The sequence below is a fragment of the Notamacropus eugenii genome, chromosome 2, assembly GCF_028372415.1.
Source record: "Notamacropus eugenii isolate mMacEug1 chromosome 2, mMacEug1.pri_v2, whole genome shotgun sequence".
NCBI classification, from domain to species: domain Eukaryota; kingdom Metazoa; phylum Chordata; class Mammalia; order Diprotodontia; family Macropodidae; genus Notamacropus; species Notamacropus eugenii.
In genome coordinates, this window is record NC_092873.1 from 388,499,042 (window position 1) to 388,519,228 (window position 20,187).

The 20,187-nt window shown below is 37.2% G+C and overlaps 1 protein-coding gene across 1 annotated transcript in view; it reads right to left on the reverse strand.

Annotated features, from left to right (window-relative positions):
• URB2 (URB2 ribosome biogenesis homolog) overlaps positions 1 to 20,187 on the reverse strand; it is a 45,600-nt gene that overhangs the window by 19,644 nt on the left and 5,769 nt on the right. The window contains exons 4-8 of the mRNA XM_072647467.1: positions 16,219 to 19,543; positions 13,399 to 13,553; positions 10,644 to 10,754; positions 8,481 to 8,723; positions 3,383 to 3,470 (exon numbers count right to left, since the gene is read on the reverse strand). Of these exons, the coding sequence (XP_072503568.1) occupies positions 3,383 to 3,470; positions 8,481 to 8,723; positions 10,644 to 10,754; positions 13,399 to 13,553; positions 16,219 to 19,543 (3,922 nt within the window). The remainder of the gene's footprint in view (positions 1 to 3,382; positions 3,471 to 8,480; positions 8,724 to 10,643; positions 10,755 to 13,398; positions 13,554 to 16,218; positions 19,544 to 20,187) is intronic.

The window sequence follows — 20,187 nt, forward strand, 5'->3', positions numbered from 1 at the left end:
AAAACTGGTTTATCAATTGACAAGATATTTTAGCGTGCCCTTATTTTCTCTGCTATTTTTATTTTCACAACTCTTTCCTGTAGTTTCCCTTTTACAGATGGACAGATATCTGCCTGACTCCTGACCAGATTCTGTAAAGAACCTGCTTCTGTTCCTAGAATCAGAGAACTAGAAGACAAGGTAGTCACCTAGCCCAAGTCTTTGCAGATGTATGAATCTCTTTTACAAAATCCTGAGATGCACAAACTACTAATGCTCTCCAAAGATAAGGAGCTCTTTAAGTACCACTTCTATACCCCACAAAGAATTCCAGAGGTGACATTATATCTCACACACATGCCAAGTTTCTAATGAGTTGCTTCCTCTCCCTACAAAAATCAAAATGATGATAGGAGTCTTTCTGCCATTACCAAGCCCAGTCATTGCTCAAGCTGCCTGAGCCTTTTAGATGCTAGACTGTCACATACAGCACAGAGAAACACATGGAATTTTCATGAAGCATGTGCACACTTTTATATTTTAGTAAGTCAAATTTGCATATAATTGAAAATTAACAAATGGCATTTAAAGACAAATGTATTCAACTTTAGATAAACAAATCTTTCTCAACATGGCTTGGAAATGACCTTGGACTATAAAAGTTATGTTAACAGAACACAAATTCTGGTGGATCTTAGCAAGATAGAAATGCATTTTGAAAAAAAACAACTTTATTTTATTTTTTATTTATGGAACAAAACAAGTATTTTCATAGCACAGTATAATAAAAAAGATGATTGCATGTAAAACTGCAAATCTATTATGTACGACTTGCTATTCCTTTTAAATATAATAGAATTATCATGCAAATCTTTTTTTCCTTTTTTTCTTCCTCACCCTATTGTTAGCTATCATTAAACACAAATATGTGTATGTGTGTACGTGTATGTACACACACACACACACATACACAATCATTTTGTACATATTTTTATTTATCAGTTCTTTCTCTGGATGCAGAGAGCATCTTCCTTCACATGTCCTTTGTAGTTAATTTGGGTTTTAAAATAGTCAAAATGACTTATTCACTTAAAGTTATTGATGTTACTGTATACAGCATTCTCTTGGTTCTGCTCATTTTGCTCTTTATCTTTTTGTGCAAATCTATCCATATTTTTATTTCTTATGGCACACTAGTATTCCATCACAATCATATACCACAACTTGTTCAGCCATTCGCCAATTGACAGGCATTCTTGCAATTTTCAGTTTTCTGCTGCCACAAAGAGAGCTGTAATAAATATTTTAGAACATATATCTCTTTTCCTTTTTCCCTAATCATCATAGAAATGCTTTTTAAGCCTAAGTCTGGTAAAGAACTGTTTAGCCAACACCCAAAACCAGTCCTCATCACTAGAAGATTGGCCACTAGGTGGTATCTTTAGCAGCCACAGCAATTCACAAAGATCATCTCCCAAGGCAGAGAAGCAATTGTTATTTGCTATTGATTGAAGGTGATACTGATGAATTTCTAGATGCATGACATGAAGCAAGGAGGATAATTCCATTCCACACCTGTACAAACTGCATTCTTTTTTAAGATCCCAGGACAAATTTTAAGAGTCTACATTAAACAAGAAGTAAACAGTCCTATGCTAGAAAAACTGAAGTCTCCATCAGCGGTAAGAAGATTCAATTTGCCCATATATTGTTTTCATCACATTCACAATCTAAGTCATTATATATTTTTACATTGCATTCTAAGGACTCCACATATACACATTCAGAAATGCATAAACTTTATAACAAAACATCAAATGCTTCTAAAAAATGAAAATTAGGTAGTAGTGCTAGACTTTCAAAGTATGACCAAAGAATAGGATAAATGATAAAATAAATGGATAAATATGAAGTGAGAAATGAATGATAAAGGTTGGGCAAGGGCAAGGAGCATGGCACCCAGAGGATACAGAATTAATGTAGTTTTTTTAGGTCAATCTAATTTTGTGTAAATATTTAAATTCTTAATGTTATATTTGGATATTTCTAACTTATCTGACATTTCTTATCTAATATTTCTTCTCTTAACTTTTGAAGTATATCAATGTGTACACATATGGCTATAATGCTAGCATGACATATTAATAAGATAAATGCATGCATTTGAAGAAGCCTCATATAGCTAAAAAGCCACCCAATACAATAATTTAGAAAAAAATTTAATTTAGAATGCTAAATTGGTGAATTCATGGTAATCAGACTATAGCACAACATACAGTGAGCAAAGAGCAAGAATCTGATACTATATCTACCATGTTATAGAATACATGCTAACACTGAAGGTGAAAACTATGTATAAGGAAAGCTTTTTACAGTTAACTCTTCATTATCTGTGATGTCCCAAGTAACGGTTTCCTATTTCCCACAGAGACTAAAAAGATCCCAAGTTTCAAAGAGTAATACCAAGCTAGAACAGGGTCAGGAACAGTTACAGAAGAGACTGAGTATGCTTGGTAACATTGATGTGTGTTATACACATCTCTTCTCTCTCCCATTGTCACAGATAATCAAGATTTAATTATGTCAATAATTAGTTGTTTAAAATAAAATCTTAAATAATCAAAACTACCAAAATGGGAAATAGCTGGGCTTCACATAAATTTGTCAGAGTTCTTGTCAACCAAGAATTAGTCTTAGTGAGAGATGCAAGTTCCATTTAATGAAGGACCTCATGAAATTGTGATGTTTTAACACACAAACTGATTTTGAGAATTGTCTAAGTTACCTAGAGAACTCAAAAAAAATCCCAAGTACTTTATCATGACACTTAGTATTTCAGTGCATTCTTTCCTGAAATTACAGAAGCGAGCTTCAATTTTCCTACTTTGATATATTAAACCACAATGCCTTCAAAAGAAAAAAAAAATCACTTTGCACATGCAACAACAGGAACCTGCCTGAAATCTCCTCTGATTTCTGGGCTAACAAACATGGTCTTATACAAACAGACTTATACTCTGCTCCCCTTGATCCTGCCACTGGGAGGGGAGGAGAGCATTCTTGACAAGCAGAGAAGCCACCGGCTTCATCCTTCCTCATAGGGCCCAGACAATAACCCTGACTGTATCTTGGAACATTCCCACTGGATCCTTCAAGTCCCTCAATGGATCCCCTCTACATCAGTCTCCATCTATCTAAAGGCCTAGAGCAACACTACCTTTTTTCCCCCCAAAGCTTTCATTTGGTTTCTGAATTCAAGGACTGACTCTGAGATTCAAATAAAATTTGACAAGCACTGGTTTAGTCTTCACCTGGGGAACTTTCCTTTTAACATTTCATACATAAAAAAACCCTCCACATCTTTATACAAAACAATATGTCCAATACTATATATGTGAAATACCTTTGTCTTTCTGACGGCCTTCATGCATAACTGAAAACACCAGTCTGTAAAAACTGCTCAGAAAGGAGGGCAAGGCTTTCAGCATCACCTGCAAAAGAACAGTTTAAACACTATCAGTCAGCTAACTCATATTTAATGTCAAAGTATCTTCTAAATGAAAAGTATATGTCCGCTCAAAAGTACAATGCATGTAGGAGTCAAGTGGTATTGCCCCCACGTGGAATTAGAGAATTACAGATATGTACAGTATCTTTAATTTCTAAAAGTATTTCCACTCAGGTAGAGCTGGAAATATTTTGTTGCCAAACTGGATATCTTAATTAATGGAAAACAAGGATAAAAACGTTGATTCTATCTTGAGTTGGAAGGGACTTTATAACGAGATCATCTATAATTCAAAAACTGTACTAAAGTACAGCAGTGAAATGACCCACCCAAAGTCACACAAAAGCTAGTGGCAAAACCTAGACTATGCCTTGGGTCTCCCAACTTCTAGTCTTGTGCTCTTTTTTTTTTTTACCACATCTTGATGTCATATCAAGAGAATCAGACAACTGCAATGATGACAATTTACTATAGCAATAATGAATTTGTTCAAATAACAAACCCTTAAGAGCCTTAAGAGAAGCGTTCCTTATACTGGCAGCCCTGCTTCCAGCCTAAGTTCCACAGCCTTCAGTAAGGGGAGAAATCAGTATGGAAGAAATCAATACCAACTGCTAACTATCTCCAACTAGCAAAGGTCAAGAGTCCTAGGAGCAATAGTATACCCCAGACCACTGGTCCTGCTTCTAGACCAATCTCCAAAGCCAACATCCTGAGAAAAAATCCTCTTAGAGACATGTGGCAATTGCATTTGCAAATGATGCAGCCAGATTCTTTTCAACAAAGTCCATGGTATTGTCAAACAGTTGAATATCAAAGATTGCTAAGCAGCTAGACACAACAGATAGTGTACTGGACCTGGAGTCAGGAAGACCTGAGTTCAAATCCAACCTCAGATGCTTCATGGTTGCATGAACCTGGGCAAGTCTCTTAATCTCTATATTAGTTTCCTCAACTGCAAAATGGGGATTGTAACAGCACCTACTTCCCAGGACTCTTTTAAGGCTCAAATGAGATAACAGTTGTCCAGTACTTGGCATGATGCCTGACATATCTGTTGTTGTTTAGTTGTTTTTCGGTCATGTCCAAGTCTTCCTTAGGTTTTCTTGGCAGACAGACTGAAGTGGTTTGCCATTTTCTTCTCCAGCTTATTTTACAGATGAAGAAACTGAAGCAAACAAGATTAGGTGACTTGCCTAGGGTCATACAATTAGTAACTGTCTGAGGAAGATTTGAACACAGGTTTTCCTGCCTCCAGGCCCAGAACTCCATCAACGCTGTGCCACCTAGCTGTCCCAACATGGCACATAGTAGGTGTTTAATAAACACTTCTTCCTTTTCCCTTTCCTGATATGAAACTATCAATGAAAATGGCACTAAATACACAGAATAAGCCATGTAGTTTTAGACATGGCCAATATGGAAATTTGGTTTGCTTCACTATGCACATTTATTACAAGCTTTGTTCCCATCCTCCACATCCTGGGGGGAAAGGAGACAGAAGGGAGAGAAAAAAATATTTGTCAACTGGAAAAAAAAAAGTAATTTTTTAAAAAGCATGACATAGAAAAGAGGCATTAACACTGGCTCTGCCACTGCACCGTCAAGACCATGGGACCTTTCCATCTGACTTGTAGCTGAAGCATGATGTGCAATAATCCTCTACTGGAAAATGAATTCTTCGAGAAGAGGGACTGTTTTCCTTTTCTATTCAAGTTCTTGGGCTTCTTGACCTCCATGCAGCCTCCGACACAGTCAATCTCCTTTTCCTCCTTGATACTCTCTTCTTTCTAGGTTTTCAGGATACCACTCTCTCCTGGCATCCCCCTACCTATCTGACTACTCTTCCTCAGTCTCCTTTGCTGGATCTTCTTTCAGATCACACCCTCTAACTGTAGGTGTTCTCAGGGTTCTGTCTTAGGCCCTCTTCTCTTCTCCCCCCCCATACTGCTTCCCTTGTTAATACCATCAGTTCCCATGGATTTAAGTATTATCTCTATGTTGATGATTTCCAAATCCAACACTGACCTCTTGGCTGAACTTCAGTCTTGTGTCTCCAACTGCCTACTTAGACATCTTGAACTGAATGTTCTATAGATTTCTTAAACTCAATATGTCAAAACTGAATTCATTATCTTCCCCTAATCTCTCTCTCATTCTAAAATTTCCTGTTACTGCCAAAGCTACCATCAACCTCCTAATCCCCCAAGCTTGTAAGTTAAGCGTCATTCTCAATTCCTCACTACCTCTCACTCCCCATATTCAATCTGTGGCCATGGCCTATTGATTTCACTTTGGCAACATCTCTCAAATATGCTCCCATTTCTCCTCAAATACTGCTCCTACCCTGGCACAGGCCATTATCATCTCACACCCGATCTACTGCAATAGCCCTGCATATGGGTCTGCCGCCTCAAGTCTCTCTCCACTCCAATCTATCCTCATTCAGCTGCCAAAGTAATTTCCTAAAGTGAAGATCCAACTCAATAAATTCCAGTGACTCCCTATCACTTCCAGAATCAAATATAAAATCCCTTGTTTGGCATTCAAAGCCTTTCATAACCTAGCCCTCCCCATACCTTTCCAGTGTTGTGAAAATACACCCTACCCCTTATGTATTTTTCATTCCAGTGACACTGACCTCCTTGCTGTTCCTCAAACAAGATACTTTATCTCTCAGTCCAGGGCATTTTTACTGCCTATCTCCCAGGTCTGAAATTCTCTCCCTCCTCATCTGGGCTTTCTGGTTTCTTTTCAAGTCCCAGCTAAAATCCCACCTTCTACAAGAAGCTTGTCCCTAAACCTCTTATTTACTGTATTCCCTCTGTTGATTATTTCCAACTCATAGCTCCTTTGTACATAATTGTTTGCATATAGTCTATGACGCTGAGATGGTGAACTTCTTGTGGGAAGGGACTATCTTTTGCCTTTCTTTATATTCAAAGTGAAAAAGGCTAAAGTCTCTCACTGCATCCGGTACCATCTCCAGTTGTTCTGATTTATATCTAGCCACTGAACCTAGATAGCTCTAGAGGAAAAAGTGAGGCTCATGACTTTACATAGCCCTTTCTCACTTAAGTCCAATTCACCTACAAGTGATGGCATCACCTTCCTGATGCCATAGTCCTCTTCTAGAAGGAACGACAAACAATATGTGAATAGCAAGGGCTACCCCACTGAAGACCCAACTGGTCAGTTCCAATTGGGCAACATAGCTCCTCACTCCCTTCCTTTCTTCCTTCTTTCCCTCCTTTCCCTTCCTTTTCTTTTTTCCTTTCTTCCTTCCTCTCCCTCAGTTCACATAGGGTATCAAATGTAGCGATGCTCTGCCCAAAGAAATGTAAAATTTGATCACTGAAACTTCATATCTTAGAGTTTACAGGCTAGTTTTCTTTCTTAAGGACCATGCCTTAAACTCAATTTTCTTTAGATCTTGTTGATTGGCCAATAATAGGTCCCAGCACAAGACCCACTTAGTAGTCATAGTTTACGCCTGATTGACTCAGGGTTAATGTAAATAGTAATTGTTTCCATTTTGGCCAGAAACCCTGAGGGTCTTCCCCTCCCAGACTGATTTTTTTTTGGATTTCCTACCTAGCTTTAATCAATGAATGGGCACTGCCTCAGTCAAACTGAGACCTGAGAAAGACCTTAACTTAAAAAGGCCAAGGTGTCCCATGCATCTGGGGCCTTCTCCAGTCATTCTAATTTATATCTGGCCACTGGACCCAAATGGTTCCAATGTAAAGAGTGAGACTGGTGATTTTGCACAACCCTCCCTTCACTTAAATCCAATTCACTTGCAAGTCATGGCATCACCTTCCTGATGTCATGATCCTCTTTGAAGACAAAGGACAAACAATAACAACATATCCAGTAATTAGCATGCTCCCTGGCACATAGTAGGCATTTAATGATCATTTACTGATTGACTTTGTATTTTTTAAGTACTTAAATGTTTTTTCATTTATTCATTCATTCACAATTTGTTATCAATCTACCTATCTAACCAGATCTTATACTACTACCTATTTTAAATTCCAGCTAAATTAGTCACTGTCTACTTCTTGCCAACCTAACTATTCAATCTCTATAGCTTTGCCCATACCATCCCTGAAGTTTGGAAGAAATTTCTGCTGAAGGACCTCCATTCCCTCAAGACTCACACTTAGATGCCTTCTCAGTCATTAAGTCTTTCCTGATCCCCTCCAAATCCTCAGGTGAAAGTAATCCCTGACTCCTCACTTTTCCCAGGGCTACCCTTTGCCCCTAGAGCATTCCACTTTTTCTCATGGTTATTTGTATACAGTCATATCCATCCTTGTTCAACTGGAAGACTCTCTACATCATTTTTAAATCTCTGTGTCATCTAGTACAATGCATTACTGGAAGAAAGTACTTAATGAATATAAAACTGAAACAAAATGAAATTTATTTGAAAACCATTTTAGTTCAGGACCACAACTCCTTCAGTTCTTCAACTTCGAGTTGATTTTTGAGACCATGTAATCTTGTTGTATAAAGTAAACAACACTGCAGGGAAGAGGCCTGAATACAATCTCAAATTGTTTAATAGCATGTCTTCTATATACCAGTTTCATTTGTAACAGTCATGTATACTTTACCTGTTCTCAATTTTATTTCTCACTGTAAAGGTTAAAATTCAAGATCAATTATTTCTATGCTTACATCAAGAATTCAAAGAGTACGTCCACATGAGATGCTTCAGTTATTTCTGTATCCTTTTTTTTCAAACTAGAGTAATTATGAAAAGGTGTCAAAAAACTTGCTGTGGCATAATTTTATCATTTGTTAAAGTATCTTATTAACTTTAAGGAAATATGGCATACAGACAGTTGGTGGTTCAGTGGACAGAGCGCTGGATCTGAAGTCAGGAAGACCTGAATTCAAATCCAGCCTCAACCACATCCTAGCTATGTGACCCTGGGCAAGTTAAAAGGAAAAAGTATTCTTGTCCTTGTCCTCTCCTTACCTTTGAGTGACACTGCAGGATAGAAAAGAGTACTTCGTGCATCCCTAAGAAGATGCTACTGTATTCTTGGGGCTTCAGGTGATCCAAAGGGACTGCTAAGAGAATGCTGAATGCCAGGCTGACATGATGTGGATTTTTAATTATGCTTTCTCCGTGGCGAAGCAAAGAAGCCACTGTATCTAAAATGGGTACAACAACAGTAAGAAGCAAGGACTGGTCCTGACAAGCCTCTTTGTTTTGAAACTGAAAAGACAAGGAGAAAGAAAGAAAATAAAACTCCATTTCAAAAAGCAAGAGATAAACATTTAAATGGCAAAGACAAAAATAAAAATCAATATAACAAATTGGAGTAGATTAATAGGCAATTAAGTAGAGAAGACTGGTAAATAAACTTCAAGGTCCTATAACACAGACTTCATCCTCTTTACTATCAGTATGCACTGTGTTCATCCACCTTGGAGAGAAGTCCTTTGCTAGGAAAATAATTAGCTCATCAACTTCTCAAAACATGAAACCTGAGTTTGTCTCTGTGCACGTAAAACATTTTCAACAAACAAAAAATATGACAGCGTTTAAGTTAACTTTTTACTTTTCTCAGAGATGAATGGAAGGTGAGACAGTGAAATGAATATCTTTAGAAATCAGGTCACGTATTCCAAAGGACCTGATACTACCTGGCAGGTCATTTGGAATAATTTCCAAAAATGATCAGAACTAAAAAATAATACTGTAAATTTACTGTGAAATCCATCAATGCCATTTCTTTATACCATCTGAAGAGTCTAGGGACTCCAAAAGTTTCCAGAGATACGTAAACTTAAAGATTGCACCGGCAATTCATATTCTAATGGAAATTCAACAGAAAAAAACTACGATAGTCTAAGAAAATATATTAAATTTCCTAGTCCCCCTATTTAAATCTCCTTCTACCATAAATGAAGACGTACTTAATAATCTACTTTATTTCATGACTGGGGGGTAATCTGTTCTCCTATGTATTAAAGAACTTAAGTGGGGGCCAAAGAAAGTGGCAATTCTTATTACTACTCAATAAACTTGAGCTTGAGAAGATTACATTCAGCATCTTTGGAAGACTAGACCATTACTCATTCCCAAACTAAACCATAGTAATTTTGTTATAAAATAAGCTGTGAACCATTATGAATCTCTTCAGGCTGCCTAAGTGTACTCAAGGGTGCAAAACTATGACATTTTCATAAGAATTTAACAATTGTTCCCCATCTGAAGCATCCAAGTCTATTAAATAAATCTACTTTCTTATTACACACTAAATTTTACTAGTTCAACCATTATCAATTTCTGCAAAATTTTCTACAGTGGCTGAGTTCCCCAAATCCTTTCTCAGTTACCCTGAGTTGGTAACATCAGAAGAAAACATACTGTCTCCACTTTCTGCTATACTGAGTTTGCTACTCAGAACATTTTTTTTCATGGACAGAATTGTGATTTCATTGATATTAAGTAATTCACAATATGGTAACACCTTCTACTGATGGCAGACCAGCAACTCATCTACAATTTAAAGTTTTAGAAAGCTGCCTGGCTAACTAAGAAGTTATGTGATTAAAGCACAGTTTCAAATCCACTATCTATCCAAGTTCTTCCTAACTCTAAGATCAAACTTCTATACCACACTATCTTTCAGACATTTAATGCTGTCTAATAAAGACCAAGATTTTTTTTCCCCTGCCTTCTTTGTCTACTAATGCTATGGATTCAACCCAAAATATCCTAGCAGACGGATGTAACTGCACTTTTAACATCAGAACACTGCATGTACATAGTAAGGATTTCCTCTTATAAAAACCCCTTTCATATCATGGTTTCTAGGAATAGACATTATTCAAAAGACACAGACTATATATTTTCTCTTTTGTTCTAACAGAAGAAGGTAACTACAAAAAGGGAAAGGCATTATCTAAGGAAGGAGTTCTTAACCTTTTCTGTGTCCTTTCTCAGAACAATGTTTTTAAATGTATAAAATAAAATACATAGGATTACAATGGAAAACAATTATATATAAATACAGATATCAAAATGTTAAAAACAAACAAAAAAAAACCCCACCAACCTAATGGACTCCCAGGTTAAAAAGCCCTGATTTAAGGACTAAATAACTGTGTCAAATCACAAGATACTTACAGTTAAAGCTGAGATAATCTGAGGGCAGACCACCCAGAAAGATCTTATTTTGTCTCCATCTGAAGGGCATTTGAGTAGCAATTTGATCAATTTAATAGCTGACAAAATATCCTAAAAGGCAAAGAAGCAGCAAGAAGAAGGAAATGAATCATCTTTAAAAAATATATATATATTGTCATTAACAAAATTCCAACATAATACTGATATTAAAGGACATGGATGACACACAGTTTCTGTGTATTGGTGTGTACTGGTATTCTGTGTATTAGTGAATGAGTTGCCCTGTATATCACTAAGTCGTGACATAACCAAACATTATAACCAAAACTGTAAAATGTATTACTATAACATATATAATGCCATAAGTATCCCTTTGAGGTTTACATATATTGGTGAAGAATCCCAGAAAATAAAGGGAATAGTAAAGATCAAAGGACAATGTAAAGAAGAATCAACTCTGTCACAAAATTATAAGAGATTATATCAACCACTAGTACCCTTAAGTACCATCAGTGATTACTAACCATAATAGAATATTTAGCAACTCCAACAAAACACTTTTCAAAAATAAAGGAAATCAGGTAACTTACGAGGTATTCAGTGTTCATGCTTTAGCCATTCCAATATACTATCAAGGTTAATTTATAGATTTATGCTATACCAATTAAACTACCAGAGGGATACTTTACAGAGCTAGGCCTAACAACTAAATTCATTTAGAGAAACAAAAGATCTAAAATATCAAGTGAAATAACAAAAAAGGTAAGAGGGGAAATAAATAGCACCACTAGACTTCAAATTATATTATAAAGCAGCAATCATCAAACCATTTGGCAACAGTTTAAAAAAAAAGTAGCTCAATGGAACATACTAAATAAGGAAGAAAGAGAAATAACAACTCAACCTGAGTGTTGGAAAAACCTTAAAAAAAATCTGGGAAAGAAACTGCTGAGAAAACTTGAAAGTAGTCTGGCAAAAAATAGGTGTGGACCAACACTTTAAACCCTATTCCACAATAAATTTATAATGGATATGTGTCCTAAATATTAAAGATTAAAGTGTTTTTTTAAAATAAAAAAAGATAATAGATACCTTTCTAAGCTAAAGATTCTTAAATGGACAAGGGAAAAGAGGAAATTATAAAAGATAAATAGGTAATTTTAATTTTATGAAATTAAAAAGCTTTTGCCTGAAGAAAATAATGCAACTAAGAAAAAGGAAGACATCATACTGGGTAAAAAAAATCTTTATATCTAAAATCTGATTTAGGGTCTGATATACATTATATATAAATAACAGAAATATTTAAAACCAAAAGCTATTTTTCAATAGACAAATGGTCAAGGATATGAATAAACAGGCTTCAAAAGAGGAACTACAAACTATTAATAACCATATGAATGTTATAAATCACTAATAATAAAGAGAAATGCAAGTCAAAACAAAAGTGAGGTCCCACCTTACACCCAGTAAATTGGAAAGAATGATAAAAGATGGGAATAGTCAGTGTTGGAGGGCCTGTGGAAATATGGGCATGTTAATGCATTTTTAGTAGAGCTAGGAATTAATACCATCAGTCTGAAAAGTAATTTGGAATTATGCAAAGTAAGTGACTAAATTTCTATCCTTTGACCCAGAGAGTGAACTAATTAGGCATACATCCCAAGGAAGTCAACAATTTTTAAGGTGGTCACACATCAATCAAAATATTTACAGTAACACTTTCTGTGGTAGCAAAGAAGTGGAAACAAAGTTGATCTACCAAATGAAGAATGGCTAAACAAATTATAGCACAGGAATGCAATGGAATATTACTGTGCATCAAGAACCAACATGATAAACACAAAGAAGCACGGAAAGACACACAGACTTATGCAGAATGAAGTAAGCGGAACAAGGAAATAAACATGTGCAATGACTACAACAATGTGAACGGAAGCCATAACAAAAAAATAACCAAAACTGCATGCTGAATCCTCCAAAAAGATATAAGAAGATACTGTCCACTATTTCTTTGCAGAAGTGGGGAACAGCGGGTATGAAAAGCTATACATAATGTAAGATCTTTTGATATGTTGGTTTGTAGAATTTTTACTGTTTTCTTTTTTTTAACTCATTTATAAAAGGAATGATTCTAAGAGTAGTTGGGAGGGAGAGATACCATGGGAAATGTAAGTGATGAGAAAGCAAATTGGTACTGGCCAAAAAACTATTAAAAATCAGCACAAGAAAGTAGATTAGCAGGATCCAAAAGCAATTAAACATAGTAGCCCAGTGTTTGATAAGTCCAAGAATATAAACTGTTGGGGGAAAGAACCTATGAGAACTGTTAAGAAAAATCGGAAAGCAATATGTACTTTTCAGACCACTTGTTAGGGAAGAATTCATAACTAGAAAAAGTTATAGAGATCACAAAAAATAAAGTAGACAAGTTTCATTGTTTTGTTTTTTTTTAATCAAACCTGCGATTTCATTATTATAGAGAGTTCTCAAAAATGAACTTCTTCTGCCAATGAAGATTTACACTTGCTCTAAAACTTATAGTCTCAAGAGAGTTGCTTAAAGCATTGACAGGTTAGGTGACTTGCTCAGGAGAAAATGCAGCCAGCACGTTCAAAGGCAGGACATGAATCCAGGGATATAGCATTTCAAAAACTTTTTCATTTGTATAAAGAACAGGTAATAAATAAATACACACCCCCAAAAAAAGACAAACAAGCCAAACATCTCAGAAACAGAGAAGAGAATCACTCACATTTACATCTGGTCTCCAAATGTTACTGATTTCTAGTCCCTGGAGTATATGCTGCATTATCATCTGGAACTCCTCAGTGGTGCCTTCAACCAGCAGCTGGTTAAATAGCGCCACCATAAGAGGTTCCACATCTTCACTGACCTGTATTCTAGGATCTGTGAACAGAGAGAAAAGACTCATCACTTGTCACACTGATATACTGAGACACACACACACACCCCCAACATCCAAAGATTTCTTCTGTATAAAACAAAGGAAAAGAGAAAAACAAAAGAGAAAGCATTTTAATTATCTGAAAACTCAAGGTATGACTTTTTTTTTTATACTAGGTATGATTTGGGGATATGCACCACCTTTTAAGGAACAGCTATCATTTTCTTCTGAACACATGAACTAATTTAAGACATTAAAGAGTTGAGCTGATAGTGTCAAAACACAAAAATATTCCTAGAAATTTCACATTGGAAGGAAATTGAAGGGTTACTAAGTCCAACTGCCCACCAAACACATGAATGAATCTACTTTAAAATGTCCCCAACAGGTAGAAAATTGAGCTGAATACTTCCAGTAACGAAGAATTCTCACAAGTTAATCCACTCCATTTTTAACTGCCCTAAATACTTTTTAAGGAACTTCCTTAGACCAAACTGAAATCAGGCTCCTGAAAGCTTACAATCTAAGAAGGCATGGTGACTGGGAAGAGCACTGACTCTGGAGTCAGGGGATCTGAGTGTAAGTCTCACCTCTAACACTTCCTATGTGACTATGGGTAAGCTACTTAACGTGCCTGAGCCTCAGTTTCCGTATCTGTAAAATGAGGATGTTGGACCAACTGATTTCTGAGTTCAGAATACTGAATTTACTGAGTGCTGATTTCCAGCTCAATGCCTATGTTCATATGGTCCAATTCTCAGAGCTGCACAAGACTATCTTTTTCAGATGATGGTCCTCCAGATCTTTAAAGATAGTGATCACATTTCAGTTCTACTCCAAGTTAAGCATCTCCTCCTGACACGATTTCCAGGCCCAAGACTTTCCTGACCACATTCCTTTCTAGTTTGTCAATATCCCACTTAAAATATGGTGCCCAAAACTAAATTAAATACTCCACATGTGATTCAAATGGAAGACAGTTCACTGGAACAATAATCTCTCTTGATCTAAACACACTAATTGAGCTTGAGATCCCATTAGCTTTTTCAGCAACTGAAATAAGAGTTTTGAGTACCATCGAGTCCAGGGTACTATAAGGTTAAGGCAGAAAAAATGGCAAGGATAAGCTTCTGCATTTAACAAAGGGCAGAGGAAGCAGTACTTCAGATACTATTCTAACAGGCAATCCATTTCAGATCCCTATCATTGGCCTTAACAAATGACCAAATTTTAGCTCTATTAGAAGATGAATGTCTTTCCTAGAGTAACTGATATAAAAGAACACAGCAAAGAGATATCAAAGCCTTTTAAATTAACTTACAACTGAACTGGAGATACAGAGAAGCTTTTGAAGACTGGGACAATACTAATGCTATTCAGGCCACAACACTCAAACTCTGGCTTTGGTCCCAGGCAGTCCAGGTGGCTTCACTTTCTAGACTGCAACATTCACTTGTTAATACAGTCCTGCCTTGAACTAAAAGCAAAGCTTTGTACCCATCAATAGATAAACCAGAAAAGATATGTCATCTCCTCACAGGCCGTAAGTTTGTCAACTGGGAGAAAGAAATCTGTACCTTTATTGTAAGAGCTACAACAGATTAATGAATTGATCTGCCCCACCCTCCACCTCAAAAATCGTGGATTCTAAGTTATAGTGTAAATAGCTAAATACAAGTTACTCTTTATTCCTTGTCAGTAAGTAAATTATTTTCTGTCAACAACTATTACTTATAAGATAGCCTAATAAGTCACTACAAGACACAATGGCTAAAAACCTTGAAAATCCCTTAAGTTTCCTCTATCCTATAAAACATGTTCCTTTTTTTTTTTAAGAGCACAAAAGCTCTAAAATAAAAACAAATGATAATGCTGGCATATCCTACTTAATACTTCTAATTCAGGGATTATTAATCTGGAGTTCTTTAACTTATAAAAAAAATTTTCATAACTGAACTTCAATAATTAGTTTCCTTTGCAATCTTATGTACTTTATTTTATGCATTTAAAAGAACTATTCTGAGAATAGGGGAAGATTGTTCCCCAGGAATAACATTAAAAATAGGTGATTGGCCAAATGATATTACAGTGAAGTCTCATGACTATGTTAGATTTTATTATAAGCAATAAGAGTTTACATTCATATAGTTTGTAGGTTTAAAAAATACTTGTTTTACAAGAAGGATGCAAAGTAGATAATGCAAGCAGCATTAACAGACCACTTTCCCAAACAAGAAAACTAAAGCTAAAAGACGCTAAACCTGGTTCAGGGTCACACATCTAGTAAGTGTCAGACCCTCAAATGGAACTGTGGTCTCCTGGTCCCAACTCAAAAGTTCTCTCTACCACACAATGGTGTCTCTCTACAAAAAAGGTCATTGGTCAGGACAACCTTATACAAAGTATGCCTGTATTAAGAAAGATTGGACACAGACTAGTCTTTTCTCAGAAGAGTCTGAGAGAAGAAAGAGTCATTATCACTAGTGAAATGGAATAACTGGAACTGTTCCATCCAATTTAATCAAGGATGAATGGGTAGCTGGCCATTAAGAAAAAAAAGAGTACTAGACTTCAAAATTATAAGTAGTTAAATTTTAAACAAGCCAAGAGCCCCAGAAGCTTTTTTTCCCAATAATACAAAATTAGCTGAAGAAAAAAGCAACATACCAGCAAGTACTCTTTTTATGGAATGAAATATGTTAACAAAAACTGTATCCTCACTAGGATGCAACTCTAGAATTGAAGAGAACAGTGTCAAGAACTGCAAGGCTAACTTGAATGACTGATCATTTGCGGCCAGACTTGGCAATTCTGTCAATATCCAAGAATAAACTTTCCTATACAAAGCAGTATGGGAAAGCAGCATGCTGTCTTTGGCTTCTGAACATGTTACTTCTCTAGCCCTGGACTGATGGCTCAGTTCAACTTCAAGAAGCGTTGTAACAGATGAAATGAAAACTGAAGGAGGGAGCGAATCTTCATTCTCTGAGCAAAGCTGGACAAATACCCCAGTGTGGAGGATGGCTTGCTGCAACAAATCAGGCAGCCTACTTGAAAACTTCTTCTGCTCAACATAACAACTCAAAATTTGGCATAATTTAGTTAAAGACACCAAAAGAAGTTGTCTGCTTGGGGAGTCTCGGTTTTTCAACTGCTTGCCGGAGGTTGTTTCCTTGTATATTGTGCAATTTAAGAGAAATGACAAGATTTTCTCAAAATTGAGGACCAGACTCAGCTTCAATTGGATGGTCACCTCAAAAAAATGTTCTAAGAAAGACCCTATTACCTGGAGGAATTCCAACCAGGAAGGTATGTCCACATCAATGAGAAATCTCTTGCTCACATTAAGAAGAGAAGTCAATATGACTTCAAATACATCACTAGCATACATGATCTTAAACATTAAACGGGCATTTTTGCCTCTTTGCAAGTAATCAAGGAGCTGGTAAGAAGTCATTAGAAATTTGAGACTCCCTGTTGAGAAGCAAGAGCTATCAGCTTTGGTGTTGGTTGCCATGGATAGTAACAGAAGAAAACAATGTACATGGTACGATGGTAAGAGAGAGTCTAGTTTTAAAACAGAAAAATATTCCAGTATGTCCATGATTCTCTCTAGTTGGTCTCCCTTCAAAATAATGGGGATGTCTGTCTTTGCTAATCTCAGTAAGTTCTGAGTAACTTCTTCCTTTGATTCCAAAGATTCAGGTCCTTCTTTTTCAGATCGGAGCTCCCACTGTGATATAATTATGTGATCCTTTTCAAAAAGCCAGGGTAGCTGTTGACTTAGGAGTTTCTTGTCATTATGGTTGCCAGAAAACAGAATCTTAGTGCATCTCTCAATTACACAGTTTAAGAAAGCAGAGTGGAGGGATTGCATTTCTGGAAAAAGGGAACTGTGAAACAAAGCTTGGGACACTTGTCCAATTGTGATAGATGATTCTTCCTGTGCTGAGCTTTCCTGAGTTTTAGTAGTTGGCAAAGTCCTAAGCAGTACATTGGCTATATAGGTCACATCACTTGAAGAAAGATAAGAAATAAGAATTGTAAGATTTGACATAATCAAGTGCCAGTGTGCAACTGGGTAAGAGGAAGCACTCAATGTCCCTATTTGGTGATTCCACATAGTTATCTCCCCTTGTCTCATGCTTTTTTTGCCAGAATGGAGAATGAAGGCAGCATCGTCCCTTAAAGTTTGGAGGTCTACATCAGACTGGAAGCTCATTCGCATTAACGTCCTTTTCATTTTCTGCATATATAGTAGTTCTAAGCAATACCTGCTGGTGAAGGCAAAATGATTTGTAAGTTCTTGTACCTTTTCCCACTGTTTCATATTGATACCTGCAAGGAATGAAGAGAGGTTCAAACTCTCAGAGGAAATGTCTGTAACAGACCCCACCATAGGAACATACTGCTTGCAGTTCAAACTAAGCATAGTGTCAATTTCTGCCCACGTATAGGACAGCAAGAGTGCAGAATCCCTGACCTTCTCGAGCCAAAGATCAGGCTTTGAAGTCTGGGACTGGTAATTGCTTAGAAGGTCAAGCATAGGCTGAATGACCTCCTGAAGCATTTTCTCCATCACCTGCTGAGTGCACTTGACAACAGGTAGTGGAGTGCCACTATCCAAACATCTCATGCTAAACAAGATACCGTGCAGTAATAAACTCAGGGACAGCAACTTGAGGGCCATGTCAGAATCACCCTTCACATAAGGTAGCACTAATGCCTGGCACTTCTCTAGCAGAAGGGACCAAGTATCCAGGATCTGATTTGGGGGTAACTCCACAAGACAATCCCGAAGCACTACTGTCAGATTCCAAGTCAAAACAGGTTGCCTCAGATGGTCAGCAGCTGGCCGACAGATCACACCTAAAACTTCTTCAAACAACCGAGGTACCTGTCTGAGTCTGGCGTAAGTCTGGAAGAGTGCATTGATGAGGGTTTCCTGAGATTTCTTGGTTCGAGGCTCAGTGACATCTGCATCAATCCAGGCTGAAGCAATTAGGTCATCCAGATCTGGCTCCACAATCAGATGGTTCAAGGAGATCAAAGTCTTGAGACATCGGAACCATGCTGGCACAGAGGCCTGTGAATGTTTTATCAGGAGCTCAGCAAGCTGACGATAAAACTGGAATTGGATCTCCTTGTGCCGGATCCGGTCAGCAGCCACATTGTAGATATTGTTGTTAGCCACCAAGTTCAGGAGCTGTTCTACAACCAGAAGTTCATTAGTCCAGTCTGATAGCGAAAGGGACTCTACCTCCTCGTCTGGCAGGCACAAAATCCTAAGGCAGCCGAAAAGCTTGGGGAGTAAATGGAAACAAACGAGTTGATTTTCTTCCTTAGAGTAAGAATCCAGGAAGAGTTTATATAGCAAAGATACTGAGTTAGCCACAACAGTTACATGGAAAGATGGTTCACAGGAGCCTACATCAACCAATTTATTGATCATGGTGTTGGTTGGTGTCAGGATATTTTTAATAGCCTCTTTCTTCTTGTCCTTTGACTGCTCATTCAATAGGAGATCCTCTTTGTAAGAGGACAGCAATTCTGGCTGAAAGATTCCACCCTGAATGACCAACTCGATCTGATTCCGAACTTCTCTGCTCAGGTACTGTCGCACACGGCCTTGGTCACATTGTGCCCACGTACCAGCAGAAAGCAAGTGCCTTAAGACAAGGCATGGCTGGAATAGATGCCCAATCACTTCCCCAAACACACGGTTTGGATTGACCTGCTGGCGCTGGATCAGGAGATACTGACTAAAGGCCAAGTGAAGAACTTCAAACAACTGGGATATGAAGGTTTCTTCTGGACGTCGACATGCCAGCCAGCACAATTCGTTTAATAATTCCAACATCAGTTCGTGCTTGGCTGTGTAAACAACGGCAAGAGCAGGCGTTGAGAGAATGCCTTGGCAGCAGCTCAGCACAGCACACACATTTCTTTGAGCATCAGAAGCAGAGAACTCAGCTATTCTTTCATTTATGATCTGAAGATGAAAAATAAAAATAATGATAATAACAAAACACTGGCACTGCCTCCAATGGCATGGAAATCCAACATGAGGGTGGCATAAAGCCATTCTAATGATCACCTAACTCATTTTACACTAGGGACTAGACCTTTTCTTCAAAACATTTTTTAAGATCGCATCTAAACTAAACATAACATTGTGATAAAACCTAAGTATAAACCATAGATGGGGAACTTTTTCTCATCACAATGCCCAAAATTCACTCCAAAGAATCCCCCTTAAGCTAATATGTGCTTTTAAGGTTAGCAAAATTACATTTTACATTTGTTTTGGCCAGTATGCAAAAAGATCATGCTTTGGTTCACAAAAGGACCCTTGGCTTGCACATTCCCCAGTTCTGGAAAATGAATCCATCACATCTTCCCACATCCAAATTTCAGCCAATTATCTATAAAAATCAATTAAAAATTATATAATGAAATATATTTCCATTCCAATCTGCACCTGAAAATTAAAAATAACTTTTGACACCAGGTATATAGGTCCCTGAATTGATGAGGATGGCTGAGTTAGCAGGAGACTCCAAAGCCCAATCACAACCACCACTATATAGCTTAGCATAGGACTTTCACTTCTAGGAAGCAGCTAGAGTCTGGGAA